This window comes from Spermophilus citellus (assembly GCF_964194105.1).
Source record: "Spermophilus citellus genome assembly, chromosome: 13".
Classification (NCBI taxonomy): Eukaryota; Metazoa; Chordata; class Mammalia; order Rodentia; family Sciuridae; genus Spermophilus; species Spermophilus citellus.
The window spans coordinates 114679075-114706182 of NC_138193.1; the positions used below are offsets into that span (position 1 = coordinate 114679075).

Consider the following 27108-nt stretch of genomic DNA (forward strand, 5'->3'; position numbering starts at 1 on the left):
GGGGCTGGGCCGGGCCAAACCCCGCGGGCAGAGGTGTCGGCAGGAGGCCAGCTCCCGCAGGACCGCCAGTGGACTCTGAGCCCCGCCCCAGGTTCCCTCCCCTGGGCCCAGCATCCTCTAAAACCCAGGCATTCGGAGGAGCGCAGAGGCCCGTCCTCCCGGGACGCGGCTCAGGGGGCAGGGGCTCGGGGCAGGGGCTCGGGGCAGCGGGCAGCGGGGTGGCCGCAGGTGGCTGCAGGTGGCCGCAGGTGGCCGCAGGTGGCGGCGCCGCGGAGCGCACACTTACTCGAGCTTCTTGAAGCGCTCGCGGCCAGCCGCCACGTACTTGCCGCCCGTCTGCAGCGCGTCCAGCTCGTGCACCGAGCGGCCACGCGTGGGCGTGTAGAGGCGCCGCACGCCGAACGGCACGTCCACCTGCGCCGTCAGCTGCTCCAGCAGCACCTCGAAGTTGGCCACGTGGCGCCGCGAGAACACGAACTTGCGGCCCACGTAGAACTGGTCCCCGTTGCGGTACACCAGGATGGTCTTGGCCGGCGTGGTGTCCACCAGCGGGTAGGGCCCGCGCGTGCCCATGGCGCTGCGCGCTCGCCTCCGCGCGAGAGCCGGACCGCGCCAGCAGGACCGCGCCAGCAGGGCCACGCGGAGCTGACCCGAGGGTCACCATAGAGGGCAGGAGGGCTGCGTGTGCTGACGCGCCGGCGATTGTGACCCGCGGCCTGCAGGGACAGGACAGGTGAGGGTGGCGGGCAGCTCTGGAAAGAGGAGGAGGAGGGTGGCCTGCAGAAGCGGCGGGAATGAGAGGGGTGACATCGCACCGCGACCCCGCTGACTGTGCTGGCGGCCCTCGAGGGCGCAAGGCGGGTTCCATCAGGACTATCGGGACAATCAGAAGAGGATGTTGCCAGAACGCCTGGCCTTTCTGAGCCTCAGTTTCTTTAAGCGATTTACCACCTAAAAAGCTCCTAGGCCCCTGGCACAGAGTGGGTAAATGGTCTGGAACCTGCACAGCACGTGAGGAACTGGGTGACGTCGCTGCTGGTGCCTGGTACCCAGAAATGTGATGTTCAGAATGCAGGCACTCTGGTGGGGGTGGGAGTGGAAGGCCCTCCCTGTTCTGGTGAAGAGTGGCCAGTCCTTTGAGCTGCAACCATGAGTAATTCTAGAAATGCTTGTTCCCAGTGGTCGTGGTGGGTTTAAACTCTCCAAGACAGTAGGCTACATATCCACTGTTGGATATACACCCAGAAGGTACACAGTCATGTTATAAATGTCAGTACCTTGTGGGGTTTAAAAAAAAAAAAAGCAATTCCTCAAGAGGCCACCTCTATTCACAGCCACACCAATAATTAAGCTACGAAACGGTTCATGGCAACAGGAAACACAGAGGCTACTTGGTGCGGTGACCACTTTATTCAGCCACCAGGTGTTGACAACCTCGGAAAGACCTCAAGTGGGCAGTTATTGCTGTGTAGAAATGAGTGTTTTGCACATGGTTAAAGGTTTGCCTTAAAACCCGCTTTAACTGAGAACCTCATCCTGGGGTCCCCCCGGGGCCGCAGCAGGCAGATGGAGCTGGGGAAGCCCTTGAGTCGAAGGCGGCTCACACCTCCATCCGGGAAGATGGTAAGCCTAGCGTGAGTGATGACGTCTTGGAGCTCCAGGGTCAGGCTGTCGAACAGGTGGTTTTGGTTGGGGGACAACTGGAAGAGAGTCAGAAGGGGGTCCTTGTGGAGCAGGGCTGTGTGGCCCGAGGACCCAGCTCAGCCTGTCAGTCTGGACTTGTGGGGCTTCAGCTGAAGTGATTCATTGAGACCACGCAGCTTCCAGGGTCCCTGCCAGCAGGGGCAGGGCCAAGGAGCACTGACCCGAGGGCAGGTCCCCGACATGTGTCCCTTTAAAGAGTTAGGGGAGGACTGGGGATGTGGCTCAAGCGGTAGCGCGCTCGCCTGGCGTGCGTGCGGCCCGGGTTCGATCCTCAGCACCACATACCAACAAAGATGTTGTGTCCGCCGAGAACTAAGAAAAAATAAATAAATATTAAAATTCTCTCTCTGTGTCCCCCTCTCTCTCACTCTCTCTTTAAAAAATAAAAATAAAATAAAGAGTTAGGGGACGAGCTGTTGAGAAGGTGAAAGAGGACTCTGCTGTCCCCATGGTCACGAGGGAGCATCCCTGGCCTCCACAGTGCCCATCTCAGGACATTTATCCCACAGGTAGCTTTCAGTGCACCACCCCCACCCCCTCCAAAAAGTTAGATATCACAGAAACATGTTTCCATTTATGTCTTTTAACACAACAGACTTTTAACAAAATTGATTGTTAGAAACGCAAAAGTGGGACAGAGAGTCTGTCCTTCCTTTTTTTGTACTGGGGATGGAACCCACAGCCATTGCGCCAATGAGCCACTGAGCCACATCCCCAGCATGTTTGTTTGTTGTCTAAGATAGACTCTCACTAAGTCTCACTAAGTTGCTTAGGGCCTCCCTAAGTTTCTGAAGCTGGCCTTGAAGTTGCAGTCCTCCTACCTCAGCCTCCCAAGCCTCTGCCTTTCTCTTATGTAAGTATACCATTCCGTTTTTAAAGTCCATTCATGTCAGTTCATTTCACTCCTAAACTGAGAAGAGGTCTGAAATTGTATTCTAATCTGCACACAAGAGTCTAGGGGAAATAGCTCTGATTGAAGACCAGATCCCCACGCTGTCCCCCACATACCTTGGTGATGGGGAGAAGGGGCTTCCATTTATGGGCTGGAAGAATCCACTTTTTGTTGACCATGTCTTCTTCTTCCTGGGTGGTCAGGATGCACCCGTCCACTTTGCAGCTGTCGGGAGAATTGCCTATCGGAGCAAACAGAGGCACCCTGCCCTGCACATCCCCACAGCACAGCTCAGCTTGTAGGGCACCAGGCTCGTGTAACCAGATCAAAACCTGGCAAAGAACAAGCCACCGCTCCTTCTAAGCAAACGCAGAGGAGTGACATATAAAGGAAAGGAACAAGCCAGTTCATGTGGCATTGGTGCCTCTCGAGACTGATGCCTGAGCTCTGCAGGAACCCCAAGCAGCCTGCCACATCAGCGCTGGCACACCTGAGCTGCACCCGCAGTGTTCCTACTGCCAAAGCTGGATGTGCTCCGGAGGTGGAGTTCAGACTGCGTGTGGCACATCTGAATTATCGTGACACTGGGAAAGAGTTTCCTTTTGAAACATGACAAGCAAAAGAAGAAACCCTGAGCTCCATCAGCTGGTGCTGAGCACCAATGAGACACAGGATTTCTCAGTTGCCTCCAGGTGATGGCACCTGGTCCCCGAGTCTCTCTCCTGTCTCTGGAGTCTCAGAGGACTGTGTGCCCAGCAGGGTCACAGGATCTTAGGGGAAAGTCCCCACCCTCTTGGTGAGAAGCAGCTCAATAGAGGTTCCACATGCCCACTTTGTGGCTCATCTCCTGAGACAGGTCCTGGGCAGGTGAGCATGCTCCTGGGGTACGGTGCAAACCCACGGGCTGCAGCTGCTATTTCTGCTCCCTGTATTCACACCTGTGTGTGTGCGTATCCAGCATGGTGTGTTTGATGTGGTTGTCATCTGCTGTATGGCTTGTATAATGTCAGTGAATGCCAGCATGCTCCCTCGTCCACAGCTGTCCTCACAGTGCCCAGGGCTGTCCCAAGGGAATGACAGTATATTCACCACCTGATGCATTTGGGGGGCAACTGGTTGAGTGGATTCGTTGTTTATTGCCTGAGTTTTCTTTATGAAAGGAAGAGAGTGACCCAAACCCTTCACGTAGAAAACTGGAGTAAAGAGACATTCAAAGCACAAAAGAAAACCGAAGAGCGGGCCCCTCGCTGCCCACAGCACAGGCTGCTGCCAGCCACGTTGGAAAGTGGAAACAAAAACCAGGAAATGGGGTCTGAAATGTGGTTTTCCAAAAGCAGCAGACACCAAGACTTCTCGATTAATACACACCCTCCGCTGTTGGTGACAGACCTGTCCTCAGTGTACATTGTGCTTCCCTGGAAAAGCTAGAATCAGCAGAAGTCACCATGATTCGAAACATTTAAAAATCAGCCCTACAAAATGTGAAAACAGGCTGCCACCATTTGTCATAAAGAACTAAGCAATCCCAAGACGCCCCGTCCAATACTAACATGACGTCACCTAGCATAACCTCTTTGGAATTTTCTTGATACGATGACCCATGTGTACATCTCATAAGAAAGTAAATGTAAAATTTCTCTTATTACCAATTTCTCCTAGTACCAGAAATGCGAAGTTTCAAATCTGTGTGGGTCACTCCTCCACGTCTGCCTGCAGCCAGGTGCACTTGGTGGTAGAGCACATGCTCAGCAGGTGCAGGGCCCTGGGCTCGATCCCCAGCACCACAAAAATCACAGTAAGATGTCACACCTGGAGAGAAATGGTCACCCCCCCCCCCCCCGGAATCTGCCGGGACCACTGCCTCTCAGCCAGAGGCCTGTCCTCCCTGCTGCTCCCACGGGCTCACTGCACATGCAGCTCAGAGCCCCACAGCATGGGGCATCGTGGGCGACCCCAGAGTCCTCCAGGCCAACTCTGAGCTGTGGAGGGAGGTGCAGCTGCGGAGCCAACGTGACGCTCTCAGCACTGCTCAGGACCACACAGCACTGGGAGGGGAGGCCATGCGGAGAGCAGCTCCCCTGCCCCCCAGGAGACACGTGACCTGGAGAGTAAGCCCACCGACTACAAGGCCCTTCCTGACGTGACATTTACCTTTAAAATACTTGGTGTCGATTTCAATTTGAGTTATTACTCCAGGATGTGCCAGCCGGAAAACTGCCCACTCACAACCCTGAACCTGGAGAAGGCCATTCTTGTCATTCTGGAATCCAAGGAAAGAAAGGTCAGCTCAGTCGGCATCATTAAACCGACTGAAAATCAGCAGGTGGAAAATGTTAACATCCTATATTTGTGCTTTCTTTTATTTCTCACAAAAAAAAAGGTGTTTCCTGTGACCTAATGTGCAAACCACATTGTGTATAAATTGCCATCACTCCTTAAATACCTCTTACTGACTTGAGAGTTCATTTCTGTCAATTCCTGGTGGTTTTCTGCGCCAACTATAGGTTCATACAGAACATCATACACAGAGGTATCTTATTAATCCAACCCTAGGGGCCAATAATTTGTTTTGCCCTTGCAAAGAGGATATTCTCCTGGTTGCCACTGTCTCTTGGGATGCCTGATTGGCTCTAAGCCTTCATACCCTGAAAGCCGAGTTCATGCATCTACCTCAGGAAGCTCTGGTGTGATGGGAGGGCCATCCAGGGGAGGGGGCATGGCTGAGTTTTCAGTGGGATTCAGAGCTGAACACTTGGCTTGGCTTTCCCCGCATTTGGCTTCTTTGCGTCAGCTAAGTTACTGGCCAGATGGAGGAGCTAATCTGACTCTAGTTCCTTATCACCACAGGCTCGCATGGGTGTCTGATCCTAGGAAGCACAGAGACTACAAATACTAAACTCTTGTTTTTCCCTTCAGTTCTACGAACAAATGTACCCATGGCTTCTGGGTCATTAGACCATAGATCCTTTGATCCCTTTTCTGAAGAAACAGAGGAATATAGCAAGATGGACCAGAGCCGGGGCAATGTCCAGCATGTCTGCCCTGGTGGAGGACAGTGTGGAGCTGTACAGAGCCAGGAGGAACTGGAAACTCAGAACCGACAGAGAGTAGTGACGAGCATTTAGAAAAGCTCAAGAGGATTCTTTAAAAAACATTTTTTTTTCCTTTGATGTAAAATGAAAAGCTTTTTGAAAAGAACTTCTTACTTCTAACACCGGGGGCCTGTCCAGCCGTCTCGCAGTCTCCCAGCCATCTGCCATGGACTTGGGCCCACCAACTCCTACCAGAAAGATTCCGTTAATGGTGCCACGGTGATTTGATCTCAAATGGGAGAATGCATGCCCACACCATTTGATCTCAGGTCCCACATCCCTGAGCGTGGCCACCCAGATGACTTTCATTGCAGTGACGTTGCAGCCCATTCACAGAGTTGGTAACTGTTTTCCTTTATGGCAACTCTATAGGCCCAAACGAGGAGGGACCACGACTAATGATGACTTGCCCCATGGCACGGGGGCTTTGAATCCCACACCCACACCAATCTCCTCCACCCCATGCTTCAAGGGCCCGTCCTCTGGCCTATGGGGTATTTGATGCTAGTACCCACACTTCTCCATAAAGCCGGCTCCTAGAATGTTCTCTCACCTATCATATTGTTCGGGTGCCCAAAATGTGCATTGCTGAATCCTACACAGACCCCCCCAAAGGCAATGGCCACCAGGTCTACTGGATCTTTGGGATCGGTTGCAGCCCAGTCCTTCTGTCCAGTACCATATACTCTAAGGCGCGCAATCCCCCCATCTGAAAAGGAAAGGTCAGAGAGGTAACTGTGGGGTGGCATGACCAGCAGGGCCCTTGCGTCTTCTCCAGGCTCACCTCCTGCTGGCTCTGCCACACCTGACCACTTCAGTCCCATCACCCCAGGGCCCTGGCACATGACAGTGCCTTATCATGACACCTCCCCAGCTCTCCAGGAAACAGTCATTCTTGAGTCTCAATTTACACGTCTGGCCCCAGGAAGGCTCTTTCTCTCTTTGGAGGTCCTCTCTTCCCTGTCCACCTGCCACTGCCTGATTCCCAGATGAGCTTTATTCCATCTGCCTGCTCAGCTTCTCTATAGCTCTGATTGCAGTAGGAAGTCACCTTACTTTTCGTTTTTTGGTATTGGGGATGGAACCCAGGGATGCTTTACCGTTGAGCAGCATCCCCAGCCCTTTTTATTTTTTATTTTGACACAGGATCCCACTAAGTAGCTTAGGACCTCCCTAAGTCGCTGAGGCTGGCTTTGCACTTCAGATCCTGCTGCCACAGCCTCTTGAGCTGCTGGGATTATAGCCGTGTGCCACCATGCCCAGCAGAAGTTACCTTTGTTATTTTCCCTCTTTTTAAGTCCCCTCTGTTATCTGTCTCCAGATTTAGAATGTAGCATCCCTGGGGCCAGGCCACTTGCCAAGCTGTCCACTTCTGCACTGTGTCTACCTGTAGCAAGTCAACTCCATGGAGGTGGAAAGTCACTTGGAAATGCACCACAGGTAAATTACAGACCCCACACACCTGGGCGCTGGTGTCAGCAATGAGCATCGCCTCCACCCCTCAACTCATGAAAGACTCTCATGTGTTTATTCTTACAGCACTGCACTGCTCAGCGATTTGGTTGAGACTACAAAAGATCATATTTGCAAAATTGAATCTTTGCTGAGAATCATATGCAGACTTCATCCCTTGCCACTTCTGTTCAATACTGCATTAGAGATTTTAGCCAGGGTAATTAGTAGGGGGCGGGAAACAGACTGACAGATTCTGATTGGAAAGGGAGAGACAGAGGGTGAATCCCAGTTAGAAAGGAAGAAGTAAGCTATTTCTATTCTCAGTGTGATCTTGTATACAGAACATCCTAAATATTCCACTCAAAATCCATTACTACTCACAAAGGAGTTCAGTAGTGTTGTAGGGACAAGATAAAAATTAGCAAAAGTAGTGCAGAAATTATAATCTGAAAACTACAAATCATTTTTGAAAGAAATTAGAGGACACCTAAACAAATGGGAGTCTATCCCATGTTCATGGAGTGGGAAACTTTATAGTATTAAGGTGCCAATAATTCCCAAATTGAGCTACAGATTTAATGCAACCTCTGTCAAATTCCCAACTGGTGTCATATAAAACAAATTAGAGTAAACAAATAATTTTTTTTTAAATTCCAGCTGGTTTCTCTGTAGAAATTTACAAGTTGATTCTAAACTATGGAATCGCAAAAGACTCCAAACCACCAAAATAATTTTTGAAAAGAAAAAAGTCCGAAGGACTCAATTTGTAATTTTAAAACTTACTTTGCTAATCAAGATAGTTCATTAATGGTATAAGAACAGAAAAATAGATCAAAGACAAAATTGAGAATCCAGAAATAAACTCATGTGTTTATGGTCAACTAATTTTCAACAAGTGTTCCCAAGTCATTCCATCGGGAAAGAAGAGTGTTTTCTACAAATGCTCTTTAGACAACTCATATGATGCAAGAGAATGCAGCTGAATCATTTCCTCACACCACCTACAAAATTTAACTCAAAATTAACCAGAGATGTAAATCAAAGATTAAAATGTTGATCTATTTCTTTGAGCAAACATGTAATCTATAAAACACACAAAAACACAGGAATATTCATTCATATCCATGATTTGGTGCTGATTTTCTAGATGTAACTCTGAAAAGAATAGAATGGGCTGGGGATACCGCTCGGTTGGTAGAGTGCTTGTCTTGCCTGAACAAGGCCCCGTTCAATCCCCAGCACCACACACACACACACACACACACACACACGCACAAGAATAGAACAGATATGCTGAATTTCATCAACATCAAAAGCTCTTGTGCTTCAAAAGACCCTGCAAAGAAAGTGAAAAGGCACTTCACAGAGTGGGAGAAATTGTTTGCACATCTTGTATCTGATAAGGGACTTGTATCTATAATATATAAAGAACTTATATATAACTTGATAATTAATTTTTAAATAAGCAATAAGTCTAGAAGGAAATTTTTTCTAAGAAAATATACAGATGGCAAATAAGCACATGAAAATATGCTCTCACCGTCATTAGGCATCAAGGAAATGCCAATCAATCAAAACCACAATGAGGTCCTATTTTGCATGCACTAAGATGGCTACAATCAGAAAGATAACAAGTGCTGGGAAGGAAGCGAAGAAATCAAAATTCCCAGTAGGAATGTGAATATTGCAGCCATTTTGGGAAAGTCCAGCAGTTTCTCAAACAGTTAAACACAGCGACCATATGACCCAGAAATGCCAATCTTGGGTACAAATGAAAACCTATGTCCACACAAAAGCTAGTGAGTGTTTACAGCAACATCGATCCTAGGAGCCAACAGGTGGAAACAAATGTCCATCAGCTGGTGAATGGGTAACTAGAATGCTGTGTATGTACTGGTGGAGATTTTTTGGTCAAGAAGAGGCATGGAGTTCCCGTATATGCTACAGAACCTTGGAACATTATATGAAGTGAAAAAAGACAGAGACGAAATGTCAAAAAATGTGATTGTTTTACATGAAAGTTTCAAAATAGTCAAACCTATCAAGATAGACAGTAACTTTAGTTGCTTAGGGCTGGTGAGGAGGATGTCAGATAAAGGGCATAGGATTTCTTTATAAATAGGAAAATGTACCTGTGACATGAATGTTGCTATGAGATATCTAACCTGATCCACTGGTTCTCCACACCCTGGTTAACTTGGTAATTTCTCATTAGCTACCTATTGATCCCTCGAGTAAGGTAAGAATTTCCTGGGGCACCAAAAGGGCAAATGACAACCTAACACTGGGCAGCTCTGTTACTGATCTGTGTCATTTCACAAACATGCCGATGCAGAATAAAGAAGGGCAGGGCTACAGGGGCCGCGTAGCACTTACCTGGGAAGATGTTGAGTCTCACGTGAGTCCACCTCTGCTGGGAGTTGACCAGGAAGTAGTTGTGGCTGGAAGCAGTGCTTCCTGGCTTAAGCTCCGTCATAGGAACCAGGGAATTCCAGTCCTCAGATTTTAGCTGGCAAGAGACACATAAATGCTAGCAGTGGCTTTTAGGAAGAGCAGATTTTCTCATCCAAGTGCCCAGGGCTCTTCAGGGGCAGAGGTGCTTTGGAATAGAGTAGTGATGGGTGCCTGAAGGAGAACTCTGACATCATCACCAAGAAGGTCAAGCCCAGGGCGTGACCATGCACACCAGGGCCCTGCCTGGGATCCTTCCCTTCCCATACTGATCCGAAGAGCGGCTCTGAGTGGAGGGAGTCTGCGAAGGAAGCTCTCTGCTTGCTCCAACGTCCTCGTTTTGATCGCCAGAGGATCTTAGTGTGGCCCTTCAAATAAAAGGGTCAGGGCTGCCCCCCTGACCTGGGGAGGTCTGGGAGCCTGGTGACGATCTCCTAGATGGGACTTGCAGCTGGAGGTCCCTTTGATGTCTCTGCCACTACTAATTTCCCTGCTGAGGATCATCACTTTCATAGAACACAATGCAAATTACTAGAAAAAATAAACTTTAAGAAACCAGAATGTGCTAAGCCCCAATTGTTTATTTTATTAAGTTCAACTAACAAAATTTCCATGTCGAATTTCTGGGAAGGGTGAATTTTTCCTGCCACTTTCTACCTTATCTGGCCAAGGCCAGCAGAAGTGTGTGGACAGGGCTAGACCATTCCCAAGGCTCTTCAGGTCATCTGCTACCTCATACAGACTTGAATGAACCACCAGCCAAGCATGTGCAAGGCCACAGGGTGGTGGGAAAGGAGAGGGTCCCAGGGTCGAATGTCCCAATGATGGCCTTTTGAAGAACCTGAAGGGCAGATCTGCAGTCCTGATATCAGACTACACCTGGGGGGCAGACACAGACCACACCTGTGGGGCAGACCTAGACACACACCTGGGGGCAGACACAAATCCACACCTGGGGGGCAGACACAGATCCACACCTGCAGGGCAAACCTAGACACACACCTGGGGGCAGACACAGACCACACCTGTGGGGCAGACCTAGACACACACCTGGGGGCAGACACAGATCCACACCTAGGGGGCAGACCTAGACACACACCTGGGAGCAGACACAAATCCACACCTGGGGGGCAGACACAGATCCACACCTGCAGGGCAAACCTAGACACACACCTGGGGGCAGACACAGATCCACACCTGAGGGGCAGACACAGATCCATACCTGTGGGGCAGACCTAGATACACACCTGGGGGCAGACCTAGATACACACCTGGGGGGCAGATACAGATCCACACCTGCAGGGCAAACCTAGACACACACCTGGGGGGCAGACACAGACCACACCTGTGGGGCAGACCTAGACACACACCTGGGAGCAGACACAAATCCACACCTGGGGGGCAGACACAGACCACACCTGTGGGGCAGACCTAGACACACACCTGGGAGCAGACACAAATCCACACCTGGGGGGCAGACACAGATCCACACCTGCAGGGCAAACCTAGACACACACCTGGGGGCAGACACAGATCCACACCTGAGGGGCAGACACAGATCCACACCTGCAGGGCAAACCTAGACACACACCTGGGGGCAGACACAGATCCACACCTGGGGGGCAGACACAGATCCACACCTGGGGGGCAGACACAGACACACACCTGGGGGCAGACACAGATCCACACCTGAGGGGCAGACACAGATCCATACCTGTGGGGCAGACCTAGATACACACCTGGGGGCAGACACAGATCCACACCTGGGGGGCAGACACAGATCCACACCTGGGGGCAGACACAGACCCACACCTGGGGGCAGACACAGACCCACACCTGGGGGGTAGACACAGATCCACACCTGCAGGGCAAACCTAGACACACACCTGGGGGCAGACACAGATCCATACCTGAGGGGCAGACACAGATCCACACCTGCAGGGCAAACCTAGACACACACCTGGGGGCAGACACAGATCCACACCTGAGGGGCAGACACAGACCCACACCTGCAGGGCAAACCTAGACACACACCTGGGGGCAGACACAGATCCACACCTGGGGGGGGCAGACACAGATCCATACCTGTGGGGCAGACCTAGATACACACCTGGGGGCAGACCTAGACACACACCTGGGGGGCAGATACAGACCCACACCTATGGGGCAGATCTAGACACACACCTGGGGGGCAGATACAGACCCACACCTGAGGGGCAGACCTAGACACACACCTGGGGGCAGACACAGACCACACCTGTGGGGCAGACCTAGACACACACCTGGGAGCAGACACAAATCCACACCTGGGGGGCAGACACAGATCCACACCTGCAGGGCAAACCTAGACACACACCTGGGGGCAGACACAGATCCACACCTGAGGGGCAGACACAGACCCACACCTGCAGGGCAAACCTAGACACACACCTGGGGGCAGACACAGATCCACACCTGGGGGGGGGGCAGACACAGATCCATACCTGTGGGGCAGACCTAGATACACACCTGGGGGCAGACCTAGACACACACCTGGGGGGCAGATACAGACCCACACCTATGGGGCAGATCTAGACACACACCTGGGGGGCAGATACAGACCCAAACCTGAGGGGCAGACCTAGACACACACCTGGGGGCAGACACAGACCACACCTGTGGGGCAGACCTAGACACACACCTGGGAGCAGACACAAATCCACACCTGGGGGGCAGACACAGATCCACACCTGCAGGGCAAACCTAGACACACACCTGGGGGCAGACACAGATCCACACCTGGGGGGGCAGACACAGATCCATACCTGTGGGGCAGACCTAGATACACACCTGGGGGCAGACCTAGACACACACCTGGGGGGCAGATACAGACCCACACCTATGGGGCAGATCTAGACACACACCTGGGGGGCAGACACAAATCCACACCTGGGGGGGCAGACACAGATCCATACCTGTGGGGCAGACCTAGATACACACCTGGGGGCAGACCTAGACACACACCTGGGTTGCAGACACAGACCACACCTGTGGGGCAGACCTAGACACACACCTGGGAGCAGACACAAATCCACACCTGGGGGGCAGACACAGATCCACACCTGGGGGGCAGACACAGATCCACACCTGCAGGGCAAACCTAGACACACACCTGGGGGCAGACACAAATCCACACCTGAGGGGCAGACACAGATCCATACCTGTGGGGCAGACCTAGATACACACCTGGGGGCAGACCTAGACACACACCTGGGGGGCAGATACAGACCCACACCTATGGGGCAGATCTAGACACACACCTGGGGGGCAGACACAGATCCACACCTGAGGGGCAGACCTAGACACACACCTGGGGGGCAGACACAGACCACACCTGTGGGGCAGACCTAGACACACACCTGGGAGCAGACACAAATCCACACCTGGGGGCAGACACAGATCCACACCTGCAGGGCAAACCTAGACACACACCTGGGGGCAGACACAAATCCACACCTGGGGGGCAGACACAGATCCATACCTGGGGGGCAGACCTAGATACACACCTGGGGGCAGACCTAGACACACACCTGGGGGGCAGATACAGACCCACACCTATGGGGCAGATCTAGACACACACCTGGGGGGCAGACACAGATCCACACCTGGGGGGCAGACACAGATCCACACCTGCAGGGCAAACCTAGACACACACCTGGGGGCAGACACAGATCCACACCTGAGGGGCAGACACAGATCCATACCTGTGGGGCAGACCTAGATACACACCTGGGGGCAGATACAGACCCACACCTGTGGGGCAGATACAGACCCACACCTATGGGGCAGATCTAGACACACACCTGGGGGGCAGACACAGATCCACACCTGGGGGGCAGATACAGATCCATACCTGGGGGGCAGACTAGACACACATCTGGGGGCAGACACAGACCCACACCTGCAGGGCAAACCTAGACACACACCTGGGGGCAGACACAGATCCACACCTGCAGGGCAAACCTAGACACACACCTGGGGGAAGACACAGATCCACACCTGCAGGGCAAACCTAGACACACACCTGGGGGCAGACACAGATCCACACCTGAGGGGCAGACACAGACCCACACCTGCAGGGCAAACCTAGACACACACCTGGGGGCAGACACAGATCCACACCTGGGGGGGGCAGACACAGATCCACACCTGGGGGGCAAACCTAGACACACACCTGGGTAGTGACAGACCCACACCTGTGGGTCATACCTAGACTCACACTAGACCCACACCTGGAAGGCAAACCTAGACCCACACCTGGGAGCAGACACAGATCCACACCTGGGGGGCAGATATAGATCCATACCTGGGGGGCAAACCTAGACACACACCTGGGGGCAGACACAGATCCACACCTGGGGGGCAGATACAGATCCATACCTGGGGGGCAGACCTAGACACACACCTGGGGGCAGACACAGACCCACACCTGGAGGGCAGACACAGACCCACACCTGTGGGGCAGACCTAGACACACACCTGGGGGCAGACACAGATCCACAACTAAGGGGCAAACCTAGACACACACCTGGGTAGTGACAGACCCACACCTGTGGGTCATACCTAGACTCACACTAGATCCACACTTGGAAGGCAGACCTAGACCCACACCTGGGAGCAGACACAGATCCACACCTGGGGGGCAGATACAGATCCATACCTGGGGGGCAGACCTAAACACACACCTGGGGGCAGACACAGATCCACACCTGGGGGGCAGACACAGATCCATACCTGTGGGTCATACCTAGACTCACACTAGACCCACACCTGGAAGGCAGACCTAGACCCACACTTGGGTAGTGACAGACCCACACTTGTGGGTCATACCTAGACTCACACTAGACCCACACCTGGACAGCAGACCTAGACCCACACCTGGAGGCAGACAGATCCACACCTGAAGGGCAGACATGGACCCACACCTGTGGGTCATACCTAAACCCACACTAGACCCACACCAGGGAGGCAGACCTAGATTCACACCTGGGGGAGAGGAAAACCCATATCTGTAGGGCAGACAGATCCACACCTGGGGGGAAGACATGGACCCACACCTGGTTGGCAGACCTAGACCCACACCTGGGTGGTGACATAGACCCACAGGTGGGGGCAGACATACAGATACAGATCCATACCTGGGGGGCAGACCTAGACACACACCTGGGGGCAGACATGGACCCACACCTGGGTAGCAACATAGATCCACACCTGGGGGAGAGGCATAACCCACATACCCAGACCCATACCTGGGGGGCAGACAGATCCACACCTGGGGTGCAGACATGGACCCACACCTGGGTGGCGACATAGATCCACACGTGGGGTAGAGGCATAACCCACATCTGTAGGGCAGACAGATCCACACCTGGGTTGCAGACATGGACCCACACCTGGGTGGAGACATAGACCCACACCTAGGGGACATACCCAGACCCATACCTGGGGGGCAGACCTAGACCCACACCACGGAGACAGACCTAGATTCACAGTGGGGGAGACACATAACCCACATCTGTGGGGCAGAAAGAACCCACAACTATGGGGCATACCTGTGCAATGGCTGCAAACTCTTCAGGGGTGGCTGCGGCTCCTGTCCGGACCCCTCTCTGTGGGATTTCTGGCAGTTTATCTGAAGGGAGAGTGACCAACACTGGGGAACAGGGCCATTAACTCATGTGAAATCTCTAGTGGCACTGTGCACACAGCACCTTCAGTATGAGCCTTCCCCCTGAGGTGACCTACCCTAGGTACAGGTGACACAGCACCTTCAGTATAAGCCTGTCCCCTGAGGTGACCTACCCTAGGTACAGGTGACACAGCACCTTCAGTATGAGCCTTCCCCCTGAGGTGACCTACCCTAGGTACAGGTGACACAGCACCTTCAGTATAAGCCTGTCCCCTGAGGTGACCTACCCTAGGTACAGGTGACACAGCACCTTCAGTATCAGCCTGCCCCCCGAGGTGACCTACCCTAGGTACAGGTGACACAGCACCTTCAGTATAAGCCTGCCCCCTGAGGTTACCTACCCTAGGTACAAGTGACACAGCACCTTCAGTATAAGCCTGTCCCCTGAGGTTACCTACCCTAGGTACAGGTGACACAGCACCTTCAGTATAAGCCTGTCCCCTGAGGTGACCTACCCTAGGTACAGGTGACACAGCACCTTCAGTATAAGCCTGTCCCCTGAGGTGACCTACCCTAGGTACAGGTGACACAGCACCTTCAGTATAAGCCTGCCCCCTGAGATGACCTACCCTAGGTACAGGTGACACAGCACCTTCAGTATAAGCCTGCCCCCTGAGATGACCTACCCTAGGTACAGGTGACACAGCACCTTCAGTATAAGCCTGCCCCCCGAGGTGACCTACCCTAGGTACAGGTGACACAGCACCTTCAGTATAAGCCTGCCCCCTGAGATGACCTACCCTAGGTACAGGTGACACAGCACCTTCAGTATAAGCCTGTCCCCTGAGGTGACCTACCCTAGGTACAGGTGACACAGCACCTTCAGTATAAGCCTGCCCCCTGAGATGACCTACCCTAGGTACAGGTGACACAGCACCTTCAGTATAAGCCTGCCCCCTGAGATGACCTACCCTAGGTACAGGTGACACAGCACCTTCAGTATAAGCCTGCCCCCCGAGGTGACCTACCCTAGGTACAAGTGACACAGCCTGTCCCCTGAGGTGATTTACCTTAAGTACAGGTGACACAGCACCTTCAGTATCAGCCTGCCCCCCGAGGTGACCTACCCTAGGTACAGGTGACACAGCCTGTCCCCTGAGGTGATTTACCTTAAGTGCAGGTGCTACACACACAACCACATGGCTAAGAAAATCAGGAGTCGGTACGCAGGTCCAACCCTTGGGGCTGCTTCAGGGTCTCCAGGTGCAAGGAGTCCCTCCCAAGACCCACAGCTGCTGCACCTCAGGCCCTGAGTGGCCACAGGTGGGTGGAGTTGCAGCTCAGCCGCTGTCCCAGGCCTCCTGTGGGACCTTCCAGAGCACAGCCAGCCTCCCTCCTGCCCCCACAGCCTGAACCTTGAATATCCCAGGTCACTGGGTGCAGCTGGGTGTGGGGACGGATGACATCCACACTGGGCCAATGACCACTCTTACGCTGACTCTCAGGATCCCAGAGCACCCTGCCAGGCATCCTGGTCATCCTCCATCCCTGCCCAGCTGCTGTGGACACTGCTGGCCCCTGCAGTCGTCCTGAAGTGCTGGTGGGAGCACTCCAGGGGCCCCTCACCCACAGCCCTCACCTGGGGACGTGGCCCCACACACCTTTCTCCAGGTTGGCTGCCTGGATGGACATGCGAGGGGCATGACTTCCTGAGAAGTAAGAGGTGTCCACATCGAAGCCGCGGATGATCCCCTGAATCCCCAGGCTGATGACACACCAGTCGTGACCTGCAGGGCACAGACAAGCATCCGTGAGCGCCGTACCTGGCTGGAGGGTGGCCACAGGAACCCCTTCCCCACCTCAGGGAGACCTGCAGGTTGGCTCCAGGCAGGCGACTGCATAGCTCGAGGCCCCTTCTCCAGCTCTGAGGCGGGGACAACATTGCTTCTGGGAGCTTCCCTGTGACTGTCACGATACAGACACCCCAGCCCAGCCGTCCTCATCACTGCACCCCTTATCTCTAGGGAGTCCTGTGCCGCCCGGGTGCCCTGCCTGCGTCTGCCCGTCCTGAAGTCCGTGTGTCGCGGTGCTGTCTTCGTTCTTTGCTGGCAGACATGAGCCCCCTTAAGATGCCCAGATTTGTGGGGATCCAGCATGTGTCCAGCTCCCCAGGAAGAAAACTAGAGACACCCCGCTTCTAGGGTTTGAGACAACGGCAGGAAACCCCACCTACCCACCTGAGACCTGATTAGTTCACTTTTATAGGCATTTTGCACCCTCAGAGGCATGTTTTGATGGAGACTGACAAAAAAAAATCATTTCAAAGCATCTTGAGGTGACAGGAGGCAGGGTGCGCAGTGGTGCAGGTAGGTGTGGGCTCCGCCCAGCTCCTCCTGGGCTCTGCCCTGGGCCGCTCTGAGGAGTGGATGGGGTGGGCGTGCCCGCCTCGGAGTCGCTGGGCGTCAGGTGAGAGGCACCTACTGTGGCGTCTGCCCGCGGCTCAGGTGGTCCTTGCCCCTCCGTGGCCGTGGACCTCACCAGCATTCACACTTTCCTGCAGTGTTCCCACCTGTCCGCCTGCTGGTGACCAGGGCCCAAGCCATGCCTCTCGACTTCTCAGAGCCTGGCGTCCAGATGGGGCCACAGGATACAGCACCTTCCACCAAAATTGACCCAGCACACCGGGCATCCCAGCCCCACCCTGGCCTCCGAGGTACAGGTGAGCGGCCGGCATCTCCCTACCTGCGGTCCGTCTCCTCCTGGTCTCCCATCCGTCCATCCATTTCCCAAACTCTGTGTACTCGTGCTCTTTAAATCTTGGGTCGTCGCTCTAGAAAGAGGTACAGGCTGGTCGGTAACACTCACCCCGGGCTGGGCCTGCAGCTCAGCGGCTTTTGCCCCCAGGGACAAACAGAGGCTCAGGGAGCAGAAGGGAGCTACGGCTCCACCACTGCCCACTCCAGGTCGGGGCCCTTGCTGCCTCTGAATCACCGTCAGAGAACACCGTGGGCCTCGGCACAGACTCGGCCGCTGCTGGCAGCAAGTAAGGCACGTCACACACCTTCCAGGCCCCAGAGAGGCAGCAACTCCCAGGGGATCTAGGTGGCATGGACGAAGCAGGACAGGCCCCTCTGATTTCCAAAGCCACGTGGGACACAGGACGTAGTGGCAGGTAATTCTGCCAGGGTGGCATGGGGACAGGCGGAGGCTCCGTCCACCTGAACACCTCAGCTCTGCGCTGCCCCATGCCCCAGGAGGGAAAGCGAGGGCCCCTGAGGTCAGTGAAGCCGGGCTCCCTCCTCTGACCAGCAACCGAGCAGCCCCCTCTGCAAGAACAGGAAGAGGACACAGCCCTGGGGGAGTGCGGGAAGCTGAGGCGACCCGGGAGCCACCGCGGAAAGTTTGGACACTCAGAAGCTGTCAGGCCCATGGTAGGTGGCCACACATGGACCGTTGGCCCTGTCACCTCACCTGGGCACAGAGAGGGTCTGGTGTGGAAGCGTTTCCAGTTCTGTCAATTCCAGAAGGTCGGCACAGATTTTGCCAGTTGAACGTCTCTAATCCCAGACCCCAAATCTGAGGTGTGAGGGTTGGGACTCCTGGACTTTGGTTTTCAGACCGGGGGCTCTCCCTGTAGTAACATTCAAGTGCTGCCGACCTTTACGTAAAATGCCAAGCGAACACCGGGCCCTCTCTGTGCTGGGCACGTCTCATGGTCACGCAGGCTGTGGCTGGGAGACAGACTGCTGTGGTCTGCCTCTGACAGCTGAGCAGAACTGGGGCCGCAAGGGCCACACTCCACGGGCCCCACGGTGTGCAGCCCCTGCTGGCCCTGGATGCCTGTGAGCGTCCCAGGCCACAGCTGTCCTGGGGCTGACCCAGCCCTGCTACTGCTCATCTGAGGACTTTGCCTCCTTGCCTGCCCTGCCTGGGAGCTTTGCAGCACAAGACCAGGGGATGAGCAGCTGCTGGAGCAGCCCTCGCCTGAGCCCGGCACCTGGGTCTCACCTCGCCGACTTCAGAAGGGAGGGAAATGCGCGCTTGCTGTCGACGCCTCCTATCTGTGCTTCATGTCATGGCAGCCTCACTGTTGAAGCATGCCCAGGGTCACAGTGTCCACTCTGTGAGGGACGCGGTGCCAGGCACCCAGCGGCCCCTTCTCTACAGTACTCCTTCTTTAGTTGTTGTTTACATGAAGGAGGCAGTGTGTGTGTGCGTGTGTGGTGACGTTAAGTATGGCCGTGTCTGTGCCTGCGTGTCCATGGTGTGTGCAGACATATGCCTGTGCACACCACTGCAGAGTGTAAGGAATGGGACCCCTCCCCAGCCCACCTTCTGGGAGACCCTGCTTCCAGCCTGACACGTGTCCTTCCAACCCCGTGTCCTGCACACACAATGCGGCCTCGGGTGCCAGCAGGTGCCTCGAGGGCTCATCCTCTAGTGGCCGTGGAGAAGCCCGGGTCGGGAAGAGCTGTACTTGTCTGCTTCTCTACTGGCTTACATTCAGGCTGGCTTCACCCTCCAAACAATACCAGAATGAATATTTTTTTCCATAAGTGCCCACTTGTGCACATAGGTGAATCTGGGGTAGCCAGGTCAAGGTGTGCACACGTGGAAACTGCCCAACCATAGGACACTTGGTGACATGGCAAAAGCCTTGGCATTTGCTTGCTGTGTGACCTAGAACAAGTTATTAGTATATCTGGTCCTCATTTTCTTTTCATTTCTCCTGAGGAATAAGTAAGTTAATAAATGGAAGCTGCCTTCAGAGTGTCAGGCTCCAGCTTGTCCTGGGCCCAGACAGAGAGCAACACATTCACCAGGACAACCAGATGCCACCACCCACGGCACAAGCCAGAGCCCCAGCTGCAGGCAAACTGCTCTGCCTGGGAGCCAGGAGCCATCCCCTCCCAGGCCTGTGCCTCTGGGTCTGGCAGGAGACAGGATTCCAGGGTGGCTTCTTCTTCCCTATGTTTGTCCTTTTTGGGGGGGTGTGGGGGCAGGATTGAACCCAGGGGCACTTAACCCCTGAGCAACATCCCCGGCCCTTTTTGTGTTTTTTATTTGGGGACAGGGCCTCTCTAAGTTGCTTAGGCCCTCACTAAGCCCGCTGGGACTGGCTTTGAATTTCACTGCTCCTACCTCTTCCTCCTGAGCTGCTGAAATGGTCCCTTTTTTAATGAGAAACTGTCCTACACGTTCTTAACGAGGCAAGTAACGCATTTTCCCAACAATTCAGAACTGCCAGTTTCTTCCCGAGACACACGATGAAGTCCTCATTTGTCAAGGGAGCAGGGCAAGGACCTCAGTGTGTCCCCCTAAGGCCATGTGGCCCACGTTCCTTCCCCAGCTCCTGCTGTCTGCATGTTTCCATGTGGCCACGATGCTGTGCTGGTCAGTGAGAGGTCAGCTAAGGGCAGGGGCCTTCCCACCAGCCTCCTCACGCACCACGTGCGTTCACGGTACCTTTATGAGGTTTTCTGCAGGAGCAAAGAAGTCGTCTGTTGAAAATAAAATCTAGACAAAGGGAAAGGGAAGTGAAGATAAAAGAGTGTGAACTCAAAAACGTTCTATTGGATTCCTAGTGAAACATTCTGAGATGCAGGGGAATGTGGACTGGCCCAGGGAGGAGGCTCCGCAGGCAGTAACCTGCTGCTGACACATTGGTCCCTTGCTGCTCCTCTGCAGCTTGTCCCAGCCTTTCCTCTTGATCCCTTTACCATCTGGACCTCGCACTTGGGAAGCAAATAAACCAGCTCCTTCTTTTCAAGAACTCAGAACCTTGGGTTCTGTGGCTTTTCCCAACAGCAATGGCAGTAGGTCTACCTGCCACCCGGGGTCACACCTGTGCTCTGGTGGCCACTGTTTGCTTCCATGGGACTCCAGGAAGTCACCCTCCAGGGAAACTGTCCAGGAGTGTGTCAGAAAGCTGCACGTTTCTGCCGAGGAAAGGGGTGCACTCAGCTGGGCCCCATGAGCACAGGTGGAAGCCAGGTTTTCTGGAGGAGCCTGTGGTCCCAGCAGCCTGCAGGGAGGTGCCTGGGCTCTGGCTGCCGCCGGGAATCCAAGGGCCAGGGAGGACCCAGCTCTCCTGGTGCTGCCGGCTTCCTGGCAGCTCCCTGGCCCCTGAGTGAGCTCTTGGAGCATCTCTGGCTGATGGGCCCTGTGGATGCCCTATTGCAAGCACCAGCCAGCTGCAGCGGAGTCCATGGGCTCCACCACCCTGTCCTCGGTGTGGTTAAGCACTGGCTGGGACTTCCCAAGCCTCTCCTGGTAGGACAAGGTTCCTGGGAGGCCCCTGTGCCCATGGCAGGGACCTTCTCCTTCGCATCGAGGCGAGCTTCCTTCCGGGAGAGAATCATGCCGCACCCAAGCTGAAGGGCCACTCCGTGTTCTGAATTGGCCCACAGAGGGAGAGTGGGTCCCTTCACAAGGGCAAGGGGCCTTTTTGAGCACTGAGGCTAGGCCGTCGCTGTTCAGGACTGCCTCCACTAAGTAAATTTGTGGAAGCAGGGAGGTGCTCCCTGGGCGGGCACCCGTTACCCTGATGGCTGGTGCTAACTCAGTTCTCTGCCCTGGGGAGGGGGACCCCCAGCCTGCGTGCAGCAAACCCTGGCTGCTCCCTGAAGGCCTGCTCACCTTTCCTCCCACGGACTCGGAGGCCATGTCGACCAGCTGGGCAAAGTCCAGGAATCGGGTCAGTTTCCCCTCCTTCGAAGCATCAGCCATGCTTCCTAGAAGCGAGAAGGCAGGTAGGTGCAGTGGGCCTCTGCAGGCGGAAGGGCCGCGGGTCTGCCGGCAGGAGGACCCAAGCCAGGCTCCCAAAACCAAGCTCAGGTGAGGGCTTACTGAGAGACAGCGCTGGGCTTACTGTCACCTGGGCGGGCCTGAGTGTCTTTGTGTGAGCACGCCAGAGGAGGGCGTGAGAGAGGGCTTGCTTTGAGTCAAGGGCACCTGACACACAGTCCCACCACTGCAAACCTGCAGCTTGTGTCGTGATTAAAGCAGAGAAGTCATTCTCACCTAGCAAAGCCACTTTTACTGTCTGTGCATTCAAAACACCACCCAGCAACTAGGTGACAAGGCCTGGCTAGCAATGGGGCAGAGCCGAGGACACCCCTCTGCCCACAGGAGCACCCCGTGCAGGACGGACACCTGCAGATGCACCTCCACCACACTGGGGCTCAGAGACAGGACCTCGGAGCTCTCTCCATGCAGGACTCAGGACTGTGCCGGCACCACCAGGGGACAACAGGGAACCTAGGCCAATCCCAGCACCAGAAGAAACAGAGACCTGAAGGAGCTAGGCGGCCCCAGACTGTACCCCTCAGCCAGCGGGTGCCTTGTGCTCCTCCCCTTTCTTCTGCTCTCATGGAGAAAACAGAAAGCCACATAAAAAACATGATTTCTCTTAAGAATTATTCCTAGGATCAGGATGTCACTCGGTGGTAGAATACTTGCCTCGCAGGCATGAGACCCTGGGCCTGAGTCCCAGAACCACCAAAAAAGAGAACGATTCTTATTCATAAAAGAATAAATGACAATAAATACAATCAGCAGGGGATTTCCCTTGAAATTGCAGAAACACAATTAATCATGAAATATTGAGCTTCCTATGAAACACTGTGTTTAACAGACATTCCCAGAATCTGTTCTGAAGGAGAACAGAACGGATAATCCAAAGAGTGATTTGGTGACATGGCACCTGAGAAGGGGGGATCACACCCTGGTGACCTCCAAATGTGCAGTCTCCCTCCTAAGCAGCAGACTCACATTCTACCCACCAACTGGAAACCTCTCCCTTGGACATCTAATTAAATGTCAGAGCTGAAGTGTCCGACTCTCAGCTGCTGCTGGTCCCGAAGGGGCCCCACCCTCAGCCTCCACACCCCAGCTAGTGGCCACCCCTCCTGCAGCCACTGGAGCAGAGCCCTGGGGTCATTCTCCCTGGCCACTGCCCTTCACAGCGCCTGCCCTCTGTGGTGAAGTCCCACAGACTTTCAATCTGACACGGTGTCTGAAACTCCCTTTCCTCTGAGAAGGTGGGAGGTGGGAAGGGCGTGGGCCAGACACAGCTGGCCTCGAGTGGACGTGGCGCTGTAGCAGGCCGGCAGGCTGGTGCAGGTCTGCGCACTGGAGTGTAGTTTCCTGCTCTGGATGTGTTTACCGTCTTTCCAAATCACGCACGCACACCACGAGGAGCCGGGGGGGACAGCACCCTCGCCATCCCTCGGTGGCCTCCTGCGGCCACCCTCCCTCTGCAGTCTGCTCTCGGCCCAGCACCCTCAGGGATCTTTCAGAAACAGTCAGCTGGTCAGACCCTCTCCATCAGCACGCCTGGTCTCCCGTGCCTTCCCCCACCCCTGCTGCCTCTCCCTCCCTGGCCACAGGCATGCGCCACATCAAGCCCCTCCTCAGGCCACCCCAACTCTGAGACTTCACAGTGGCCGTTCCCTGTGCTGAGAATGCTCTTCCTGCCAGCCTGTGACCTGCTCACTCCCTCGGAGCCTCTGCTGGACTCCCTCCCCATAAGGCTGGGCCGCCCCCACTCAGTGCCCACCGCCCCAGCCTCCAAGGCCCCTGCCAGACCCACCATTAGGTAGGCACACAGCGTGACTTGCTGTCTGCAACCTCTGTCCCCTGCCTTTCCAGATTCAGTACCTGGCCTCCAGGGCAGTCTTGTCTGCTTTGTGTCCCCACTGTGTCCCCAGGGACACACAAGATGCTCCCACATGTTTGTTCAGAGGGTGGATGGGTTTCACAACACTGGCTCTGGGGAAACCCTTGCTGAGGGTGGAGAGGCGCAGGCTGAGAGAGACACCCACGTTTACTGCGTGTGCAGCTGTCACCATGCGTGTGTGCCTGTCACCAGGCCTGCGCGGCTGTCACGTGTGTGCACAGTTGCCCTTCATGGTCTCATCTCATTTGAATCCTCAGAACCTGCGACATTATTAGTATAGTACTAGTCACCTCTTGCTAACGAAGAAGACACAGCTCTGGGAGTCAAGTGACCTGACTCAGCCCACAGCTGAGGAGCAAAGACCAGTCAAACGTGACCGGCACCGGACGCCCTTACAGGGCTGGCAATGGTGAGCGCTGTCGGTGCTCCTTAAACAACAAATTTCACTGACTGTGGTGAAGTGCACCCTCCTCCACAGAAGCCTTCACTGGGCTGCTCCAGAAATGTCCACCTTGGCTGACGGAGGACTCTCAGCAAAAGAGTCTCTGCAAAAGAGTTCCAAGTAGATAAACTGCCTATTGTCGTGTCGCCCTGTTTCACTTGGCCACTGGCCGGGAAGAAATGGGCACTCCAGGTGCTGGACACCCCCTTACTAGTTTTTCACAAACGTGTGTCCAATGTGCAAACCAGGCCTCTGGCCTTGAGCTGGGCTCCACAGAGATGTCTAATTTCCAAGATAAGAGAAGTCACAACTGGGCCCCGTGGCAACAGCTGGCAGGGGAGGGGGGAGGGGAGAAGAAGCTCTGCCCTTCCCGGGTGCCCTTGAAGGGTTAACTTGCCCAGAACAGTGAAGGAAAAAGCTGCTTTATGTGAACTTCTGCAGACTGTGGCCTTGTGAGCCCCTCCCCTTACAGGTTGGGTATAAAACTCTGAAACTCTCTGAACTCGGGGTTCAGGGGATTGATTACAGCAGAAGCTGTGCCCTCTGAGCCTGGCTGCAGCCACATAAAACTGTTTCCTGCTGTCTTCAGTGCCTGGCCCCGTCTGTCCCTACAACAGTGGGTCTTGGCTCCAGAGCTCCCAGAATCAGACCCGGTGACACCAGCTGGGGGAGGACACAGACACTGAAGCTGTGAAGGTGACCACTTGTGGAAATGCAGGGACAGGGCATGCTCAAGGCACTAGGGCCGCTGAGCACACACCCAGGGGACTTTGGAGGCTCAGGAATCGCCCTTGAAGAGGGGCTTGGAATGAGAGGAGGAGCAGGGCAGGCGGCAGCAGCCAACACAGAGGTGCACAGGTAAAGTGGCCCCAGGATGAGAGCTGGTGACAGCCTGTGTCTGCCCCTGCATCATCCCACGGGAAGCCACCAGCACATGTGGAAGTTGGCAAGCTTAAGCAATTAAAATTAATTAACACAACTTCTAATCCTGTCCCTCCTTGGTTCTAGTCACCTCTCACATTCTCAGTGGCCACATGTGGCCTCTACACTGGACAGCCGGATGTAGGACATGCCCATGACCACAGTGTGGGGCATTCTGGGAAAGCTCTGGAAAGACAGGTGCAGAGCCCCCACCAGTCACTTTCAGGGGAAAACAGAATCAGAAGCAGCAGGAAACCACAACACAGACACAGCAGCACTACTGCAAGAAGAGGATTCAAGATGGCGGGCTAGAGGAAACTGCATTCCTAGTCATTCCATAGCTCAACCAGCGGAGTACTGCTTCTCTATGAGGTGGGTGAAAGAGGAATTTTACTAAAACTAATATTGGACAGTCAGAGTGACTTAGAGACTCCGACATTTAGGTACATTAAGCCAAGAAAAGAGACTCCCTCGGAGCCAAGCCAGCTGCAGCAGGGGTAGCAGCTCTGGCCAACACAGAGGGAGAAAGAACACAGAAAAACCCAACGGACAGATTAAGTACGGAAAATCCTGGGGTCAAAACAGCAGCCTGCCCTTAGCTGATCCAGAGGCTGCAATGTGCACTGGGCATGAAAAGTGCCTTGAGTTCCCAACTGGCCTGGAGAACTGAGGCAGGAGCCACCTCAAGGTGGCCATGCTGCACCTGCTGCGCTGCAGGAGCCTGGAGATCTGAGCAAACACCGCTATGCGGTCCTGACAAGCATCTGCCACAAGGCCTAGCAGAATAGGAGTAAAACAAGCACAGAGCCCATTTTATCCAGGGGGATTCAAGTCGGGAAAGCAAAGACAAGTTCAACTCACTTACCTCTTGGAGTCCGGCAGCTCATGTGACCAGCAGCTCACATGAATAGGTGGGTGTGAGTACACTCAAGGGCTAAGCCTGGGAAGCCTGGCAAGGCTGTGATTGCGGCAGCAGAGAGGGTGAAGGATTGGCTCTCCTGACCCACTAGCAGAATCCTAGGGAGACTCGGGAGGTCCAGACTCCCAGCAGAGACTAGAACTTCCAGGCCCTGGAGGTGTGTTGATCTAATCTCTCCAGAGCAGAGACCACCCAGCAAAGACCCTGAGGCTGATTAGGCCTAAGCCCCAGCTGCTAGAACTCGGCTCATAGACCCTGCAGCAGCCCCTCCCTGGGCGTGCACACTGACCTCGTCTGTGTGGACAAAACTCCACTCGCCAGCACATCCCATCCCATCCTACCTCATCTGGGGAGAAGAGAAGCTGAGAATTATTTGAAACAGCATCAATCTTAGGCCACTCTAACTGGAAGCTTGGTGAGTGACATAAAAAGAGAAAGGGGTTAATGACCCCAGCCCTTGCTCTTGCTCTCAGTACAGAGCTCAAGAAGAAATGGAATGGACAGTCAGGCGTGGGCAGTGACCATCTATTCTCATCGACTATTTTGACCACCTTAGGGCAGATAATTCCTTCATTTTTCATTAAGAATCGTTTGGTGGGGTTAGTTTGTTTTTGTGTGTGTTTGTTGGGCTGACTAGTTTACACATACATAAACATATTTGTTTCTTTTTTCTCATTTTCAGCATTTTTTAACTGTAGTGACTTTTCCTTGTCTTTTGAGGGTTAGGGTTTTGATTAGTGCATTTGGCTTTGCTGTGTGTTGTTTCTCGTTTGTCTCTCTCCTGCCAACAGCCACGCCTCTTGTGATTGCGGCAGCGGAGAGGGTGAAGGATTGGCACCCCTGACCCACTCTCCCTTCACTTCATTACTTCTATTGTTTCTCCT

The 27108-nt window shown here is 54.3% G+C and overlaps 2 protein-coding genes across 2 annotated transcripts in view; both read right to left on the bottom strand.

The window, feature by feature from the left end:
* Positions 1 to 573, bottom strand: part of DCDC2C (doublecortin domain containing 2C) — a gene marked incomplete at its 5' end in the record, with an annotated part of 97611 nt that extends 97038 nt beyond the window's left edge. Inside the window, one exon of the mRNA XM_081265174.1 lies at positions 287 to 573. Coding sequence (XP_081121300.1) covers positions 287 to 573 — 287 coding nt within the window. The remainder of the gene's footprint in view (positions 1 to 286) is intronic.
* A 920-nt stretch (positions 574 to 1493) lies between these two features.
* On the bottom strand, positions 1494 to 21991 carry ALLC (allantoicase; the record flags this gene model as incomplete). The annotated part of the gene is made up of 11 exons (XM_081264986.1): positions 1494 to 1700; positions 2713 to 2837; positions 4748 to 4856; positions 5803 to 5876; positions 6242 to 6397; positions 9520 to 9652; positions 15186 to 15265; positions 16924 to 17049; positions 18005 to 18092; positions 20729 to 20779; positions 21902 to 21991. 11 exons carry the CDS (start codon positions 21989 to 21991, stop codon positions 1494 to 1496), a joined length of 1239 nt encoding a protein of 412 aa, XP_081121112.1.
* Positions 21992 to 27108: the final 5117 nt, after the last annotated feature.